This window comes from Pongo pygmaeus, chromosome 5, assembly GCF_028885625.2.
Source record: "Pongo pygmaeus isolate AG05252 chromosome 5, NHGRI_mPonPyg2-v2.0_pri, whole genome shotgun sequence".
NCBI lineage: Eukaryota > Metazoa > Chordata > Mammalia > Primates > Hominidae > Pongo > Pongo pygmaeus.
In genome coordinates this window covers 81,879,102-81,894,554 of record NC_072378.2, presented here as the reverse complement: position 1 = coordinate 81,894,554, position 15,453 = coordinate 81,879,102, and the positions used below count along the sequence as shown (strand labels likewise).

General features: G+C 42.5%; 1 protein-coding gene across 1 annotated transcript; it reads right to left on the bottom strand.

Annotated features, from left to right (window-relative positions):
• Positions 1 to 11,935: 11,935 nt before the first annotated feature.
• On the bottom strand, positions 11,936 to 14,691 carry TPBG (trophoblast glycoprotein). Its single transcript, XM_054492542.2, has 2 exons — positions 14,561 to 14,691; positions 11,936 to 14,241 (listed from the first exon to the last, which is right to left on the bottom strand). The coding sequence occupies exon 2, from the start codon at positions 13,901 to 13,903 to the stop codon at positions 12,641 to 12,643; it is 1,263 nt and encodes a 420-aa protein (XP_054348517.1). The 5' UTR covers positions 13,904 to 14,241; positions 14,561 to 14,691; the 3' UTR covers positions 11,936 to 12,640.
• Between the last annotated feature and the right edge of the window lie 762 nt (positions 14,692 to 15,453).

Sequence of the window (15,453 nt, the reverse complement as noted above, 5' to 3'; positions counted from 1 at the left end):
CCAGCTAATTTTTTGTATTTTTAGTGGTGACGGGGTTTCACCATGTTAGCCAGGATGGTCTCGATCTCCTGACCTCGTGATCTGCCTGCCTCAGTCTCCCAATAAAATTAAGTTTTTGGCACTTAAAATTGGCTTACCAAAATGCGACCCCATGGACCTTCCCTCACAGCTAAATTAGTTAATATAGTCCAATATAGATTAAACCAAGACCATGGACCTTCCCTCACAGCTAAAATAGTTAAAAAGTCCAATATAGATTAAACCAAGACCTACAGGAATTAAAACCCACCATCTAAGACTTCCAAAAGGAAGGCGCCATCATTCCTGCTATTTTCCCTTTTAATTGCCCAGTTTGGCCAACGCTCAAACTTGATAAAAATGAATGGCATCTAACAGCAGATTATCACAACCTTAATGCCATGGTGCCTCAATTAAGGCTCTCATACCTGCTATTATTGAAATTATTGACTCTATCCAATCAGTAACTGGAAAATGCTTTCCTATTATACATGTGGCAAATATGTTCTATTAAGTTTCTATTTCAACAGCCTCTCAGTTCCAATTTGCCTTCACCTTCAAAGGGACACAATACAACTTTACCTGACTGTCCATGAGGTATCTCAACAACCCTACCCTCCCACACAATCTCTGCTGCCATGATCTTCAGCACATACACCTTCCTCCAGGAACACAGATATGATATTACATTGATGGCATCCTCCTCTTCAAAGATTCATTTGACATACTCATTCAAAAAATACAAATACTCACAAAAAGAAATGGGCATTGCCCAACAAAAAGTACAAGGCCCTGCCATATCAGTTAAATTACTGGGAATTATTTTGTCAGTCAAGGACTACTCCAGCTCTGATACTATCAGAAAACAATTAGTGGCCCTCTCTTAACACCTGCAATGTTAAGATAAGCAAACAATCTTTTAGGACTTTTTAGGCTTCTGAAGGCAAATACTCCTCACTTACAAATTTTACTTAAGTTCACTTATGCTGTTACTTGCAAACTGGCCCATGATATAGTTTGGCTGTGTCCTCACCCAAATCTCAACTTGAATTATAGTTCCCATAATTCCCACATGTTGTGGGAGGGACCTGGTGGGAGATAATCAAATCATGGGGGTGGTGACCCCCATGCAGCTGTTCTCATGATAGTGAGTGAGTTATCATGAGATCTGATGGTTTTATAAGGGGCTTTTCTCTCTTTTGCTCGGCACTTCTCCTTGCTGCCGCCATGTTTAGAGGATGTTTTAGTTTCTCCTTCTGCCATGATTCTAAGTTTCCTGAGGCCTTCCCAGCCATGCTGAACTGTGAGTCAATTAAACCTCTTTCCTTTTAAATTACCCAGTCTCGGGTATGTCTTTATTAGCAGTGTGAGAACAGACTAATACAGTAAATTGGTACCAGGTAGTACAGTGCTACTGTAAAGACACCCACAAATGTGGAAGTGACTTTGGAACTGGGTAACAGGCAGAGGTTGGAACAATTTGGAGGGCTCAGAAGAAGACAGGAAAATGTGTCTCTTCCTAGAGACTTAGAGGGCTCAGAAGACAGGGACATGTGAGAAAGTCTGGAACTTCCTAGAGACTTGTTGAATGGCTTTGACTGAAATGCTGATAGTGATATGAACAATAAAGTCCAGGCTGAGGTGGTCTCAGATGGAGGTGAGGAACTTGTTGGGAATTGGAGTAAAGGCCACTCTTGCTATGCAAAGAGACGGGTGGCATTTTTTCCCCTGCTCTACAGATCTGTGGAACTTTGAACTTGAGAGAGATGATTTAGGGTATCTGGTAGAAGAAATTTCTAAGCAGCAAAGCATTCAAGAGGAAGCAGAGCATAAAAGTTAGAAGACTTTGCAGCCTGACAATGAAACTGAAAAGAAAAACCCATTTTCTGGGAAGAAATTCAAGCCTGCTGCAGAAACTTGCATAAGTAATGAGGAGACAAATGCTATTCACCAAGACAAAGGGGAAAATGTCTCCAGGGGATGTCAGAGACCTTCCCAGCAGCCCCTCCCATCACAGGCCCAGAGGCCTAGGAGGGAAAAATGGTTTCCTGGGCCAGGTCCAAGGCCCCCCTGCTGTGTGCAGCCTCAGACTTGGTGCCCTGTGTCCCAGCTGCTCCAGCTGTGGCTAAAAGTGGCCAAGGTACAGTTCAGGTTGTGGCTTTGGAGGTTGCAAGCCCTAAGCCTTGGCAGCTTCCATGTGGTATTGGTCCTGAGGGTGCATAGAATTGAGGTTTGGGAACCTCCACCTAGATTTCAGAGGATGTAGGGAAATGCCTGGATATCTAGGCAGAGGTGTGCTGCAGGGGTGGAGCCCTTATGGAGAACCTCTGCTAGGGCAGTGCAGAAAGGAAATGTGGGGTTGGAGCCTCCACACAGATTCACCACTGGGCACTGCCTAGTGAAGCTGTGAGAAGAGGGCCACCATCCTTGAAACCCCGGAATTGTAGATCCACTAACAGCTTGCATCGTGTGCCTGGAAAAGCCACAGATACTCAACACCAGCCAAAAAAGCAGCCAGGGAGGGTGCTATACCCTGAAAAGCCACAGGGGTGGAGCTGCCTGGGACCATGGGAGCCCACTTCTTGCATCAGCATGACCTGGATATGAGACACAGAGTCAAAGGAGATCATTTTAAAACTCTAAGGTTTAATGACTGCCCTACTGGATTTTGGACTTGCATGGGGCCTGTAGCCCCTTCGTTTTGGTCAATTTCTCCCATTTGGAATTACCCAATGTGTGTACCCCAATTGTATCTGGCTTGCTTTTTATTTTATAGGCTCATAGGCAGAAGGAACTTGCCTTATCTCAGATGAGACTTTGGACTTGGACTTTTGGGTTGATGTTGAAATGAGTTAAGACTCTGGGGACTGTTGGGAAGGCATGGTTGTGTTTTGAAATGTAAGGACATGAGATTTGGGAGTGGCTGGGGCAGAATGATATGATTTGGCTGTGTCCCCACTCAGATCTCATCTTGAACTGTAGTTCCCATAATTCCCACATGTTGTGGGAGGGACGTGTTCTCGTGACAGTGAGTGAGTTCTCATGAGATCTGTTGGTTGGTTGGTTGGTTGGTTGGTTGGCTGGTTTCTTTTTGAGACGGAGTCTCACTCTGTTGCCCAGGCTAGAGTGCAGTGGCACAATATCAGCCCACTGCAATATCCACCTCCCGGGTTCAAGCAATTCTTCTGCTTCAGCCTCCCAAGTAGCTGGGACTACAGGCACGCGCCACCACACCTGGCTAATTTTTGTATTTTTAGTAGAGATGGGGTTTCACCATATTGGCCAGCCTGGGATCTGACGGTTTTATAAGGGGCTTTTCCGCCTTTAGCTCAGCTCTTCTCCTGGTTGCCACCATGTGAAGGACGTTTTTGCATCCCCTTTCGCCATGATTCTAAGTTTCCTGAGGCCTCCCCAGTCATGCTTAACTGTGAGTCAATTAAACCTCTTTCCTTTATAAATTACCCAGTCTTGGGTACGTCTTTATTAGCAACATGAGAATGGACTAATACAGCCCACCTTGAATGAGGTCTCCTTTAACTAAACGCTCTAGAATCTGTTCAAATTGTACATAATAAGCACTCTCCTTAATATACCCCAGAGATTCCCTCACTGTAGAGGTTTTAGCAACCTCGTCTCATGCTTCCTGGGGTCTCTGGATCACCTGTAAGTTGCCCACAGGCTTTTGATACAGGAAGCTGCCCTCCTCAGTCCCATGCCACATACCATTTGAACATCAACTGCTGGTTGCATATTGGGCCTTTCTGGAGACAAATACCCTCATGGTCCCTAAGCCTGTGATCCTGTGTACCCAGCTGCCTCTTATGCCTTGGATCATTGACACAGCACTCTGCACAATCAGCACAGTTAGTTATAGAGGCCTCTGGATGAAAATGGAAATAGTACTTATAGACCAGAAGCAAACTTAGGCCTCCTGGCATATCCAACCTACAGGAGGAAGTGGTTTCTCCTGTCCTCAGCCCCTTGCCAAAGGTAATGGTGCTGTAGGCCACCCTTCTTCCAGGCCCACTGGCCACCTGGAGACTCTCTTGGGATCAATTGAGTAATCAGAAAAGGGATTTCATATGCAAGGTCACCATAAAATGTAATGATGCCCTCTAGTGAGCTGCTGCTATTCATTCCCTAACCAGGACATCCCTGATCAAGGATGGGACTCAAGAGCCAGCACAACCGACCAAACTTCATGCAGTCATCTTAGCACTACATGATGTTTAACCAACAACTGGTCCAGTATGTATATTTGTATGCATTATTGGGGCATTACTAATTATCTAGTCAGTTAGTCTGATCTGTAGCAATAATAGCAATTCCTTATCCAAGGTCACCCCACTTTGGGCTAAAAACAAAATCTCTGGGAATTTCTTGCCTTACAGATAGCCAAAATATAAACAAATGTCACATATCAGCCCACACTAAAACTAAACTAAAAGGCCTCACCAAGAAACTTCTTATCCCCTTCAGAGTTCCAGAAATTATTGATGATGACCAAGGCCTGCATTTCACTTCTTAAAATACACACTATAGACTTTTGAAGAAGACATTCAATGGAACTCTCACCTCTCTCACTGACCTCATGCTACAAGTCTCATAGAGTACAATAATGGTTTATTTAAACAAGTTTAAAATCAATTAAATCAGCCCTGGCACATTTCAGTCATCAATCAAACATCAGTGGTGAATTGTAATAGAGTCTGACTCCATTTGTGATGTCTGAGTACTCATAGTTTTTAAGATCCATTCCTCCTCCTCCCACTTTTTGTCCCATATCTGAGCAAGCCTATAATAGGGCCCATGAACTTCATCCCTTGGCATCTGCTGGAATGTGAAGACCATACAAACCTGAAGCCTCCACGTGGCCCCAACCCTGATCACAATGAAAAACAAAGCCAAGTCCTGCTCTCCCCAAAAAGTCACATTATGTAAGTAATAAACCTGTGCATACTCTCTTGGTGTGTGTGTGGTCTCATCAGTCTTGAGATCCAAACCAACTTGGGAAGGGGGTTGATCTCATCTTTGTTGGGTACAGCCACAGCTATGCATATAACTCCTTTGCTCGTAGACTTCCAAGAGCTCCCCCACTGTCCACTAAATTGTATAGAAACTATTTATGATAGCTTCCATCTAGAAAGATAAATTTATCTTTCTAGTCTTATACTCCACTATTCTCCTTTGTAAACATTACATTTCAAATCTTACTGTTCCCAGAAAACACTTGGTCTTCAATTGCCTCCATTCTCTTTGCTTATGCTGTTCTCTCTGTCCTGAGTTTTCTTTTCTACCCATCATCTCTCTTTGCCTCTTCTTCAAAATCATCTTAAAAGCTAACTCTTCCATGAACCCTTTTTGGATTCTCCTGACCAGACAAGATCTCTCCTTACTTTGAACCTGATATCACCTTGTTTAAATCTCTGGTGGTGTTTATCATGTTCTATGCTAGAAAAAGCACAGACATGATCGTCATTCACATCTCCTCTAGAGCAGGACTTAAGCGCTTGGATCCTGAAGGCTCCCCCAACACCCTCCCCAGAAAAAAACAACAGTTCAAATCCCATAACTGATTCTTACTACCAAGTTGTTCTTGGGCAAGTCATCTATCCTCTGTAAGCCTCAATTTCCTCTTCAAATGAGAATAAATCTTATATGTGAAAAGCTGCACTCCACGAAATGTTAGTTATTATCATTCCTTGTCCTCACAACTAGATTAGAAGCAAGTTTATCTCAGAAACTCATTTCTAAAAATCCAATGCAAGATCTGAAAAAATGATTCATGGGAACTTACTAAAATTTTAAAGCAAATTAACAAGAAGATTAGTACAATTAATTCACTTGTATGAAATCTCACTTAATTCTAAGTATACCCATACAAGTCATCTAAAAAAAATAAATAAAAGAGTAGAATTCGGCAAAGATAAAGGTTTGTCTTAATAACTGCTTCCTAACTCATAACTAGCTAAATTTATTTCCCAGATGTTCCTCCATACCCCACATTGTCTTTCCCCACCCTGACTCACACACACACACACACATACACACACACACACACTCACTCATAACTGGGCTATGGGCTTAGCTATCTTCTAAATTTGTTATTTTAACAAAGAATATAAATTTATGGATTTAAAACAGTGACAAGTTAGTTGACAACTTGGTCCATATTTACTTCTGTTCAAAATCTTGTCCACAGACATTTCGTTACTATGTAAAGTTTGACGTGAAACTCTTAAAACATATAGTGAGCTATGATCTATATTTCATCATCCTAATTTAAATAGGCATCAAAAATATTTTTTGAAGTTAGAAAAAAAGAGATTATACCCTCGGATCTAGTAATTCTCCCTCAAGGATCTACCTTAAGGGAAAAATGCAAAAGGTAGAAACACAGCGGGGTACAACAATGCTTATTAGAACATAAGTTAAAACTGCAAGCAATATCCTTTATGTATAAAACATATGATTGTCTGCAGTACATTAGAACCAGATGTTAAAATAGTTTTTCATAGTAGTGGAGAATGCTCAAAAAAGTGTAACTGAAAAGGCAGGATATATGTGAAATAAAGAGAAGGCCACTTATCCCAATATTAGCACTTCTTTTTTCCTTAGTCATAGTGTTACTCATGGTACTTTTCCCTTCCTGTACTTCAAAATATTCTACAAAACATGAGTTAATTTAAAAATGTTTTTTAAGTGTTTTATAGCCAGTGTTGAAATGGTCTATAAGAATCAACACAGAATGTGTACGATTGAAAATTAAAGTCCTCCTTGAATACGATGTAATACTGTATCGTAAAATTGAGAGAAACTGTCATAGAGTCACTTGTATTTGTAAACTGACCCACCTAATGGTCCAGTCAGTCCAATTCCCCTGGGTAAAGTCACCTTGAAATGTTGTGTGTCATGGCTCTCTTGGGAGGAAGAAAGTAAAAAGTAATAGAAACAGAACTGATGGCTGGGCATGGTGGCTCATACCTGTAATCCCAGCAGTTTGGGAGGCCAAGGTGGGCGAATCACTTGAGATCAGGAGTTCAAGACCAGCCTGGCCAACATGGTGAAACCCCATCTCTACTAAAAATACAAAAATTAGCTGGGCATGGTGGTGCACGCCTGTAATCCCAGGTACTCGGGAGGCTGAGGCAGGATAATTACTTGAACCCAGGAGGCAGAGGTTGCAGTGAGCTGAGATCATGCCACCACACTCCAGCCTGGGCAACAGAGCAAGACTGTGTCTCAAACAAAAAAAAAAAAAAAAAAAAAAAAGAACTGTAAGGGGAAGGGGAAAATAAATCTATAAACTTTCGTTTGTTTTTTTTTTTAAAGCCTATCTCGATAACATCCTCGGTTCTTTAAAACATATTTTTAATATTTACTTTTCACAAAAAGTATTATAGAGGGTCATATCTTAAGCTTCTGCTTCCTTAGACCAAATGGTTCCTTACATTAACCAAGTTAAATTGTGAACCACAAGTAAGTCCTATCATCATAAAATGTCAGCTAAATATAAACTGTATTTCTGTTTTTATAAACATTTACGTGTAAGTGTATGATATAGTAATCATGTTGCTTAATCTTAACCCACACTTTTTAAAAATAATAAAGTAAACCTAATTAATTTCCCATGCAATACCCTGAAAGGTACTCATGCTAGCTTCCCAAAATTCACATAAATTATAAGTCTTTTGCAATCTGCAGCATAAATACCACGATGTGAGAAAATTGAGATGTAGTGTGTGTCCTGCATATGTAAAGACAGTAACCTGGCACTTCAGCAGCCAAGCTGGCAGTGTTTGGCGGTCAGTCCCATGGTTTTCCAGGGTGATAATGGATTCGCATTGATTTAACTTCCCTGTTTGGTCCGGGCCCTTGGAGGATGGCAGCATGCACCTGGAGTGGGCGTGAGCTAGGAGAACACAGCAGAGAATGCAAAGCTGACTGTCTCACCTGGTGACTGACTGACTTAATGGTCATGAACTTGGTCTCATTTGTTTAGTTTTCTCACCAGCTGAGCTTAACTCACATTTAAGGTTGAATTATACAAACCAGCACTGTATTCCAGAGTTTTTATTTTTCTTTTCCAAAGAAATATCACCATTAAATTTCCAAAATACTTCCTATTATATAATAGACTCATAAGATTTGTTATGAAAAAATCATTTTGAAAACATTAAATGTTTTTGGGGGTTAAAACATGGTAATTTTTAACAAACTGGAAGTAAAATCTAGAGCAAACTGAAGCATTCACTCAAAGCAACAACAATAAAACAAATAAATTCACCAAAGCAATTGCCTTTTTTTATTAGACATGGGGATTTCAAAGGCCTCAAGGTAGGCAATTAGTAATGCCATCATCTGGTAAAAAGAGCACCAGAAGGGGAATCTAGAACCCTAGGATTTTGTCCTGGTTGTCACTGTATAACATAATAAGTCACAATTACCAGTTACTTCATTTGCGGAATGGAAAGCTGAGCTTGACACTTCTAAGAGCGCTTCCAATTTTGAACTACTAAGAATTTGTATTCTTAGTAGTTCTTGTCAAAATTATATAAATCATATATTAAACATTTTTTTAATTCTAGATTTTTTTAACCCATGACAAAGAGCTGCTAAAATGTTCTAAGATAAAACAAAATAAAATGAGCCTGCCTTTTTGAAACAAAAGTCTCTAAGAGTAACAATGGGAAAATAACTGTACAAAACAACCTCAAGAAGATGTTTTTCGTCATCTAAAAGGTGACAGGATCACCTGGACAATGTTGAATGTATTTTCTTAAACTAATTATTTCTAGTGCAGCACTGCAGTATTGGTGAAAGATCTTAAAAATACAATATCAAGGTAATTTTCATATATTATCTAGAAATATAAATTCCTCCCTTTCCTCTCCTTTACTGTTAAAAATGCTTGCACAAGTGTAAAAGTGAAACCAGAATTTCATCTAATAAATGACTGTCTTCACTTTACGGTGCTGCTCTGAAAGCTGGATGACTGGATTTGGGAGCAGGAGGAAGCACATGCAAAATTGTTTTTAACCTTGCAAATCTCATGTCTCCTTTAGTGTAGTCTTGGGAGAAAAACTAAAATGATATGAAAGAGTCACAATCTAGAGTTGCAAAGCCTCTAAGGTCCTCAACAAGGTAAGCCCTGTTTTAGAACATCAGGTAAAAGGAAAAGAGTAAAACAGAATTCCTAAGCAAACAATCTCAGTTCATCTGGACCTTCTTTTTTACAGCCACTTTAATTAAAAAGACAAAAGACAAAGATATTTCTAATTAAATACTGAGATGAGCATAATCCACACTTACTGCCAATCAAGATATTTCTAAAGGATTTATTATTTGTGATTTGCTCATTTATTTCAACCAGCCTTCCCCCCCAGCTCCTACTCTTTTTCCTTTAAAAAATCCTATTCATTTAAAAAATCCTATTCAATGTGCTTCAGTCTCCTTATTTTGTTAGAAAAATCTATCAGCTCCTGTACAAATTTGCCTTGTATGTTACCATTGAATCACACTCATAGCAGTCAAACTGCCATTACAAAAACAAATGCTGCAAACTGAATGGTTACAATCAAAGGGGGCAGTTATAATTCAGGGCCAAATAGCTGTATTATCCTAAAATTTTTGCTACTTTAAATACAAATTTATGGGATAGTTGAATAGCTTTTTAAATTAAGGGATTTATCAAGTCTTTGAATTTCTAAGTATTTTTTCTAACTTTCTTCAAATGAAACTTGTAAAGGATAAATGGTGTTTTATGTTGAAAATTTTACGTTCAGTAATAAAGAGTATTACCAACTAAAATAAAATTTTAAAAATGGATACTTGCAGGTTTCTAGAGTCAACAATGCATTAATAGTAAGAATAGTATTTAAAACAGACGTCTTATTTTTAAATAAAGTGATACTTTTATTTTTCCCATATTCCCTTACACTTATTGAATTTATATAGCCTCTATCTTCCAAGGAACTTAGAATGTTTTATAGGCTTATAGACTTAAGAATATTAGGGCTGCAAAATATTAATTAGTTGTCAAATAATAACAATTTTTTATCTTAAGAATAAGGTGTTCTTTCTTTTTATTGACTTTTTATTTCCATATTTTGGAGAACAGGAAGGAGTGATGTGATGGAAAACGAAGCAGTGGCAATTGGAAAGTCCATCCAAGAGAATAAGTAGGGGGATGAAAAAGAAGCAATAAATTATAACTTCAAAGAAGCCATCTACCTAACAGGGAAAACTTGGCTTCACTTTATCAGATTCATCATTGCTTCAAAGAGTTGATGAGAAAAGCTAGACTAATGAATCTGCTGCTTTCCTGGTTCTTAGATAAAGCTCCACTTTAAACTGTTAGATTATCATGTGATGAAGAAACAATTCTTCTCAATAGAGACTCTGTCAATATTATAATTTGTTTCCTACAATATCAGAAGACTTACTAAGTCCATCAACAGTTTACTAAGATAGTGGTCACTATTTTTGACAGATTAGTATCTCTTGTTCTTACCAAATAATGGCAACCAGACAGTTTAGGAATTTCTGATGAACACTTAAACTGTTTGATGGAATTTTAAGTGCCAAATATTTAGCTTTTTCTGAGGTAATTATAGGATCTGAAATATAACCCTTAAATAATAAACACTATATTTCACAAAACAAGCCTGATGGAATTTAAGGAATTACAGCTTCGTATTCTGACTATATATTCTAACCTATAAAAAGGAAGATTTACTTATTTTTAGCCCTACTTTGAAAATTTCTGAATTTAATTCAAAGAAGGAATCAGCAAAGATTTCTAGAACCTAAAATACTATCTGATCCTATTTTATTCATAAAAATATGAAAATGTAGATTTTATTTCAAACATAAAGCACTGAAGGACATAACCAGTTCAAAGGAAAAGCAGGCCCTAAGACTTACTGATGCAAGTTTACCTAATACTTTCAGTTAAGCAATAATGGCTACATTTAAATCACTTGATGAAAGAGCCTGAAGATTGATTAATGGAATTTCCTTTTCAGCTTAAATGGCAGATAATAAACTGAAAAAATAACAAAAGCCTTGTATATTATGGATGTATCAATTAATGATTGCCTGTATTTACACCTAAATGTGATTTATTCTTCACAAAGGTGTATATACTTACATTATGAACAGCTTAGCTAAAATCAAAGTATCCTCAAATTCTTAAACACTGAACTGAAGATAAGAACCTATAAATACTTGAGACACGTGTTTACAGATGTAGACATTTATCTGTGGTTATTTCCTCAAGTTCATATTCAACCATGTCAACTTTTTAAACATATTAGCTGGGTCTCTGATAAACTAAAGACCATTTATGTTCCACTTTAAATGTTTTTTTGAAAATATCCTCAAGAAAATCTAAGTTTCAATTTACATTATGACATTGAGAAATATTTTTTAAATTTATATTTTATCTTTTATTTCAGAATATTGTCAAGACATTTTATCTTCATATTTATTTGCATTACATTTGTTTCAAATTCTGCTCTAAAAATCCACAGAACAATTTCAAACAGAGTTTTATTAGGTAAATACTATTTTTCTAGACCAACAATAACTTCATTAGCCTTGAAAAAGCCCCAAACTGGGAACTGTTTATTGTACAGAACGGTTAGCTTTTACCAACTTCATTATGCTCTTACAAAACTGTTTCATAAATAGCATTAACTTTGGGACCATACAGTCATATGAATACTCAAACTCTCCATTTAAATAAATACTAAAAGGATCCACCATTTCGAAACGATCTCCCAAGTCTGTTTATATTAGACATTGCTACAGTTTGATTCTCAGCTATGTTAAGTAATAATTATCATCGGAACCAAGACCATTGAATACCCCTGCCCTTCATCCTTTTTTCAAAGCAAACTTGCACACACTGTAATTCTTTTAAGAATCTTTATTTTTTTTTTTTTAACAATTCAGTCGGTTGAATCTGGATGCAGTTTATTTAAAAAAAATCAGTACATTTTCATATAAACTGCAATCAAAAAAGTAATTTACTTTGTCAAAGAAGTTACGAAGTTGCAAGTTATTTTTTGTAATATGCAGAACAGTAAAATGTAAGCATGCTCTTGGATGCAGGTGCTCCTGTGTACTATGGAGTTATTTTGAAGAGCCTGCTAACGTCTGCAGGCAGTTTATAGGATGCAATTATTTTCTCCACAACTTAGGTACATGAGAATAAAACTGATATTTATGAATAAAGTATTTTTCTCGAAAAAGTTGAGGCAGCTTTTGTTGAATGCTATCTGTGTGGGTACACTTGCTACACCTTGAACTGTACTAAGACAGAGACAGACAGCAAGAAGTCCATGTTCATGCTGAAACCTGAAAAATCCCTCCATACGTGTTGAGGAGTTCCAAGAAAAATAAGAGGGTAAAACACTATATACAATTGTTCATCGTCTTACATTAACAGAACACACCAAGAAACTTTACATAACAAGGAAGCAAATCCCCTTCACTGCGTTTAGTCAAAGTCCGTTGTGTCTATAGTGGAGGATAAAAGTGGAGCAAGCCTAGTAGGGATAAAGCTTAAGTCTACACCTCATGCAGAGTTGTTCTTGGTCTGTCCTCTTAATATTTCTCAGACATCCGAGTTAGAACTGAGGTTTGTTAATCTGGGGTCCGCATTGATTTCATATCTGTAATGATACCCTTCCATGTGATCCCTGCAGGCATCTCTGATGTTATGCATCCACTTTTTTATCCCCTTGCGGTTCAAATACAAAACCAGGAGGAAAATAGCGCCTATCAGGGCCAAAACAATACCCAGGAAGACATAAGAGGTTTGCAGGGATGGGGGAAGAATCGGGTCACAGTCCAGGTCAGCACTGTTGAGTTCCAAGAGGACCCGATTCCTCATTTTTTCCGGATATGCACAGGTGAGCCGGTCTTTTCCCTGCACTACCTCTGTTTCCTTGAGCCAGGTCACCATGTCTACCATGTGGCAGTCGCAGACCCAGGGATTGTTGTCCAGGAAGACCCTAATGTGGGGTAGACCTTGCAACTCAGCCACGGTGCCATTGTGAAGGACCTTGAGGGCATTGTCCTCCAGGTGGAGGCTTTCTAGATGTGTCAGGTTGCGGAAGGACACGTAGGTCAGGCTCACTAGCGAATTGTTACTTAAGTCCAGGTGCCTGAGGCTGGGCAGTTGGGCCAGCACATCCCGCGGCAGGTAAAGGAAGTGGTTGCTGGCCAGCTCCAAGCGGTGGAGCCCCTGCAGTGCACGGCCGGCCAGCAGGGCCGCCACCACCATGCCCTCGAAGCTCCGGTTCTGCCGCTCATCTTCAGGGGGCACGATGTGGTTCAGGATCAGTTCCACAAGGGGACTGGGGGCCGAGACACTGGCATTGCTGCCAGAGAAAGCGAAGGGGCTGAGGTCGGCCAGTGGGTTGTGGCTGAGGTCGAGCTGGCGCAGGCTGGGCAGATGCTCGAAGGCGCCCGCGCGCACCTCGTCCAGGCGGCTGCCGCTGAGGTTGAGCGCGGCCAGCTCCGCCAGCGGCGGCCGGCGGGCGAAGGCGCCGGCAGGGAGCACGGCCAGCTGGTTGCCGGTAAGGAAGAGGTTGCGCACGTAGGGGGGCAGGTCCGTGGGCACCTCGGTCAGGTTGCGGTTAACGCACTTGACTGTGCGCGCCGCCTCGGAGCACTCGCACAGCGCGGGGCACTGGTCGGGCAGCGGGAGCTGGGCGGACACGGCGGAAGCCAGGAACGGCGCCGAGGAGGAGAAGGAGGATGCCGAGGAGGTGGGAGAAGACGAGGAGACCCAGCCCAGGAGGACCAGCGCCAGTCGCGCCAGCCGCAGCCGCCCGTCCCCGGCGGCGGGGCCCCGGGAGCACCCCCCAGGCATCGCGGCTCGCGTTTCCCCGGAGCTGGGCTGGGACGGCGCCCGCTCCGAAGGCTCGGGTGGCTGGGCCTGGAGGGCGCGAGCCGGCGGAAGCGTCTGGAAAAAAAAACTTTCCTCTCGTGGAAGCGAGGGAGTGGCGCCGCAGCCGGAACTTGGCTAACCCCCTCGCCACCGGGCGCTTCCCTCCGGGGCCGATTCCCCCGCCCCTTCCCTCCAGAAAGTACGCACGGCGGGTCGGGACGCTCGGCTCCGCGCTCCTGCTCCCGCTCCTCTTCCTGCCGCCGCCCCGGTGGCACCTCTTCGCCTCTTGTTGGCGCCCCTCGCTGGAGCCTCTGAGGGACCTGGGACAAGCAGGAGAGAGGCGTGAGCAGCGGTGGCTGCCGCGGCTTCCGGAGTGCAAAAACCAGCCTTTTCGAGTCTAGTCGTCTCCACTCTGTCCCAGAGACCTCCCTCCGAAAGCCCGCCCCGGCCTCGCCTCCCCAACCCCTCCGGTCACTCTTACTCCGGAGGGGGACGCGCATCCGACACCCAGAGCGCAAAGTCTTCCTTCTCCCCTGGCCCACACTAAATAAACCGGACCGGCCTCCCGCCCTTCACCTTTCCCGAGGAGACTCATCTCCCTCGTCTAACTTCTCGCTTAATCCCCAATTCCTTCCCTACCAAACTTCTCCCTCTCCCGGTTCCTTCCCGCACCGCCTCGGCGGAAGGTCGGCCTCCGGCTGTCTCCGCCCCCGCCCGGACCTCTCCACCCGGTCCCGGTTAGGATGCGAGGGAAGTTTCAGGTTACAGGACTTTTTGATGTCTTTTTGTACCTTCTCGCATTAGCAGGAAGTGGAGCTACAACTGTCGCCCCCCAGCCCGCGCCCTGCCAGCCCCTGGGATCCCAAAGGGGTTCAAGTCATCTCCAAAGAGGAGGGGAGAGTCTGGGAACAAAGCAGCAGTAGGACTCGGGGTACAGTGGCCACCCGAACCAACGCTACTCTCCACCCGAGGATGGGGAGAGGCCCCAACGACGCCTCCTGGGTCTCTCCCAGGCCGCGGGCTCCCACTGCTCACCTCCGCGTCCGCCGCCTCCAGACCCAACTCTGAGTTCCACCAGAGTAGCGACGACTTCCCGGCTCCGCGCTGCGGGCGCCGACTCTCTTCGCACCCCAGCCCCGGCCCAACCTCCCAACCTCCGCAGCTGGGAAAAACCAACCCGGGGGGCGGGGGAAGGCCAGGACTGTCGGGGAGACTCCCGCCGCGCGGTCAACCTCGGCAGCCGTAGGTAGGGGGATTTAAGAAGAGAGACTAGGGGAGCTGGGCTGCGCGCCTCCTTCTGGTGGAAATTAACGAGGAATGTGCCGGAAAAGGTGAGGGAACCCCTTTCTCTCCCCCCTCCCCGACATCCTTGGGTGGTTCCTCATTTTGCATACTGTATTTACCTAGGACAAGAGCAAAACCGCTGGTGAATCTCATGGAATTCACCCTGATTCAGGCACCTTTGGCAGTGACGAGATAGATTTAGCCATGACAGAGCAGCGCGAAGCAGCAGCAGAAAGAAATGAGCTGAA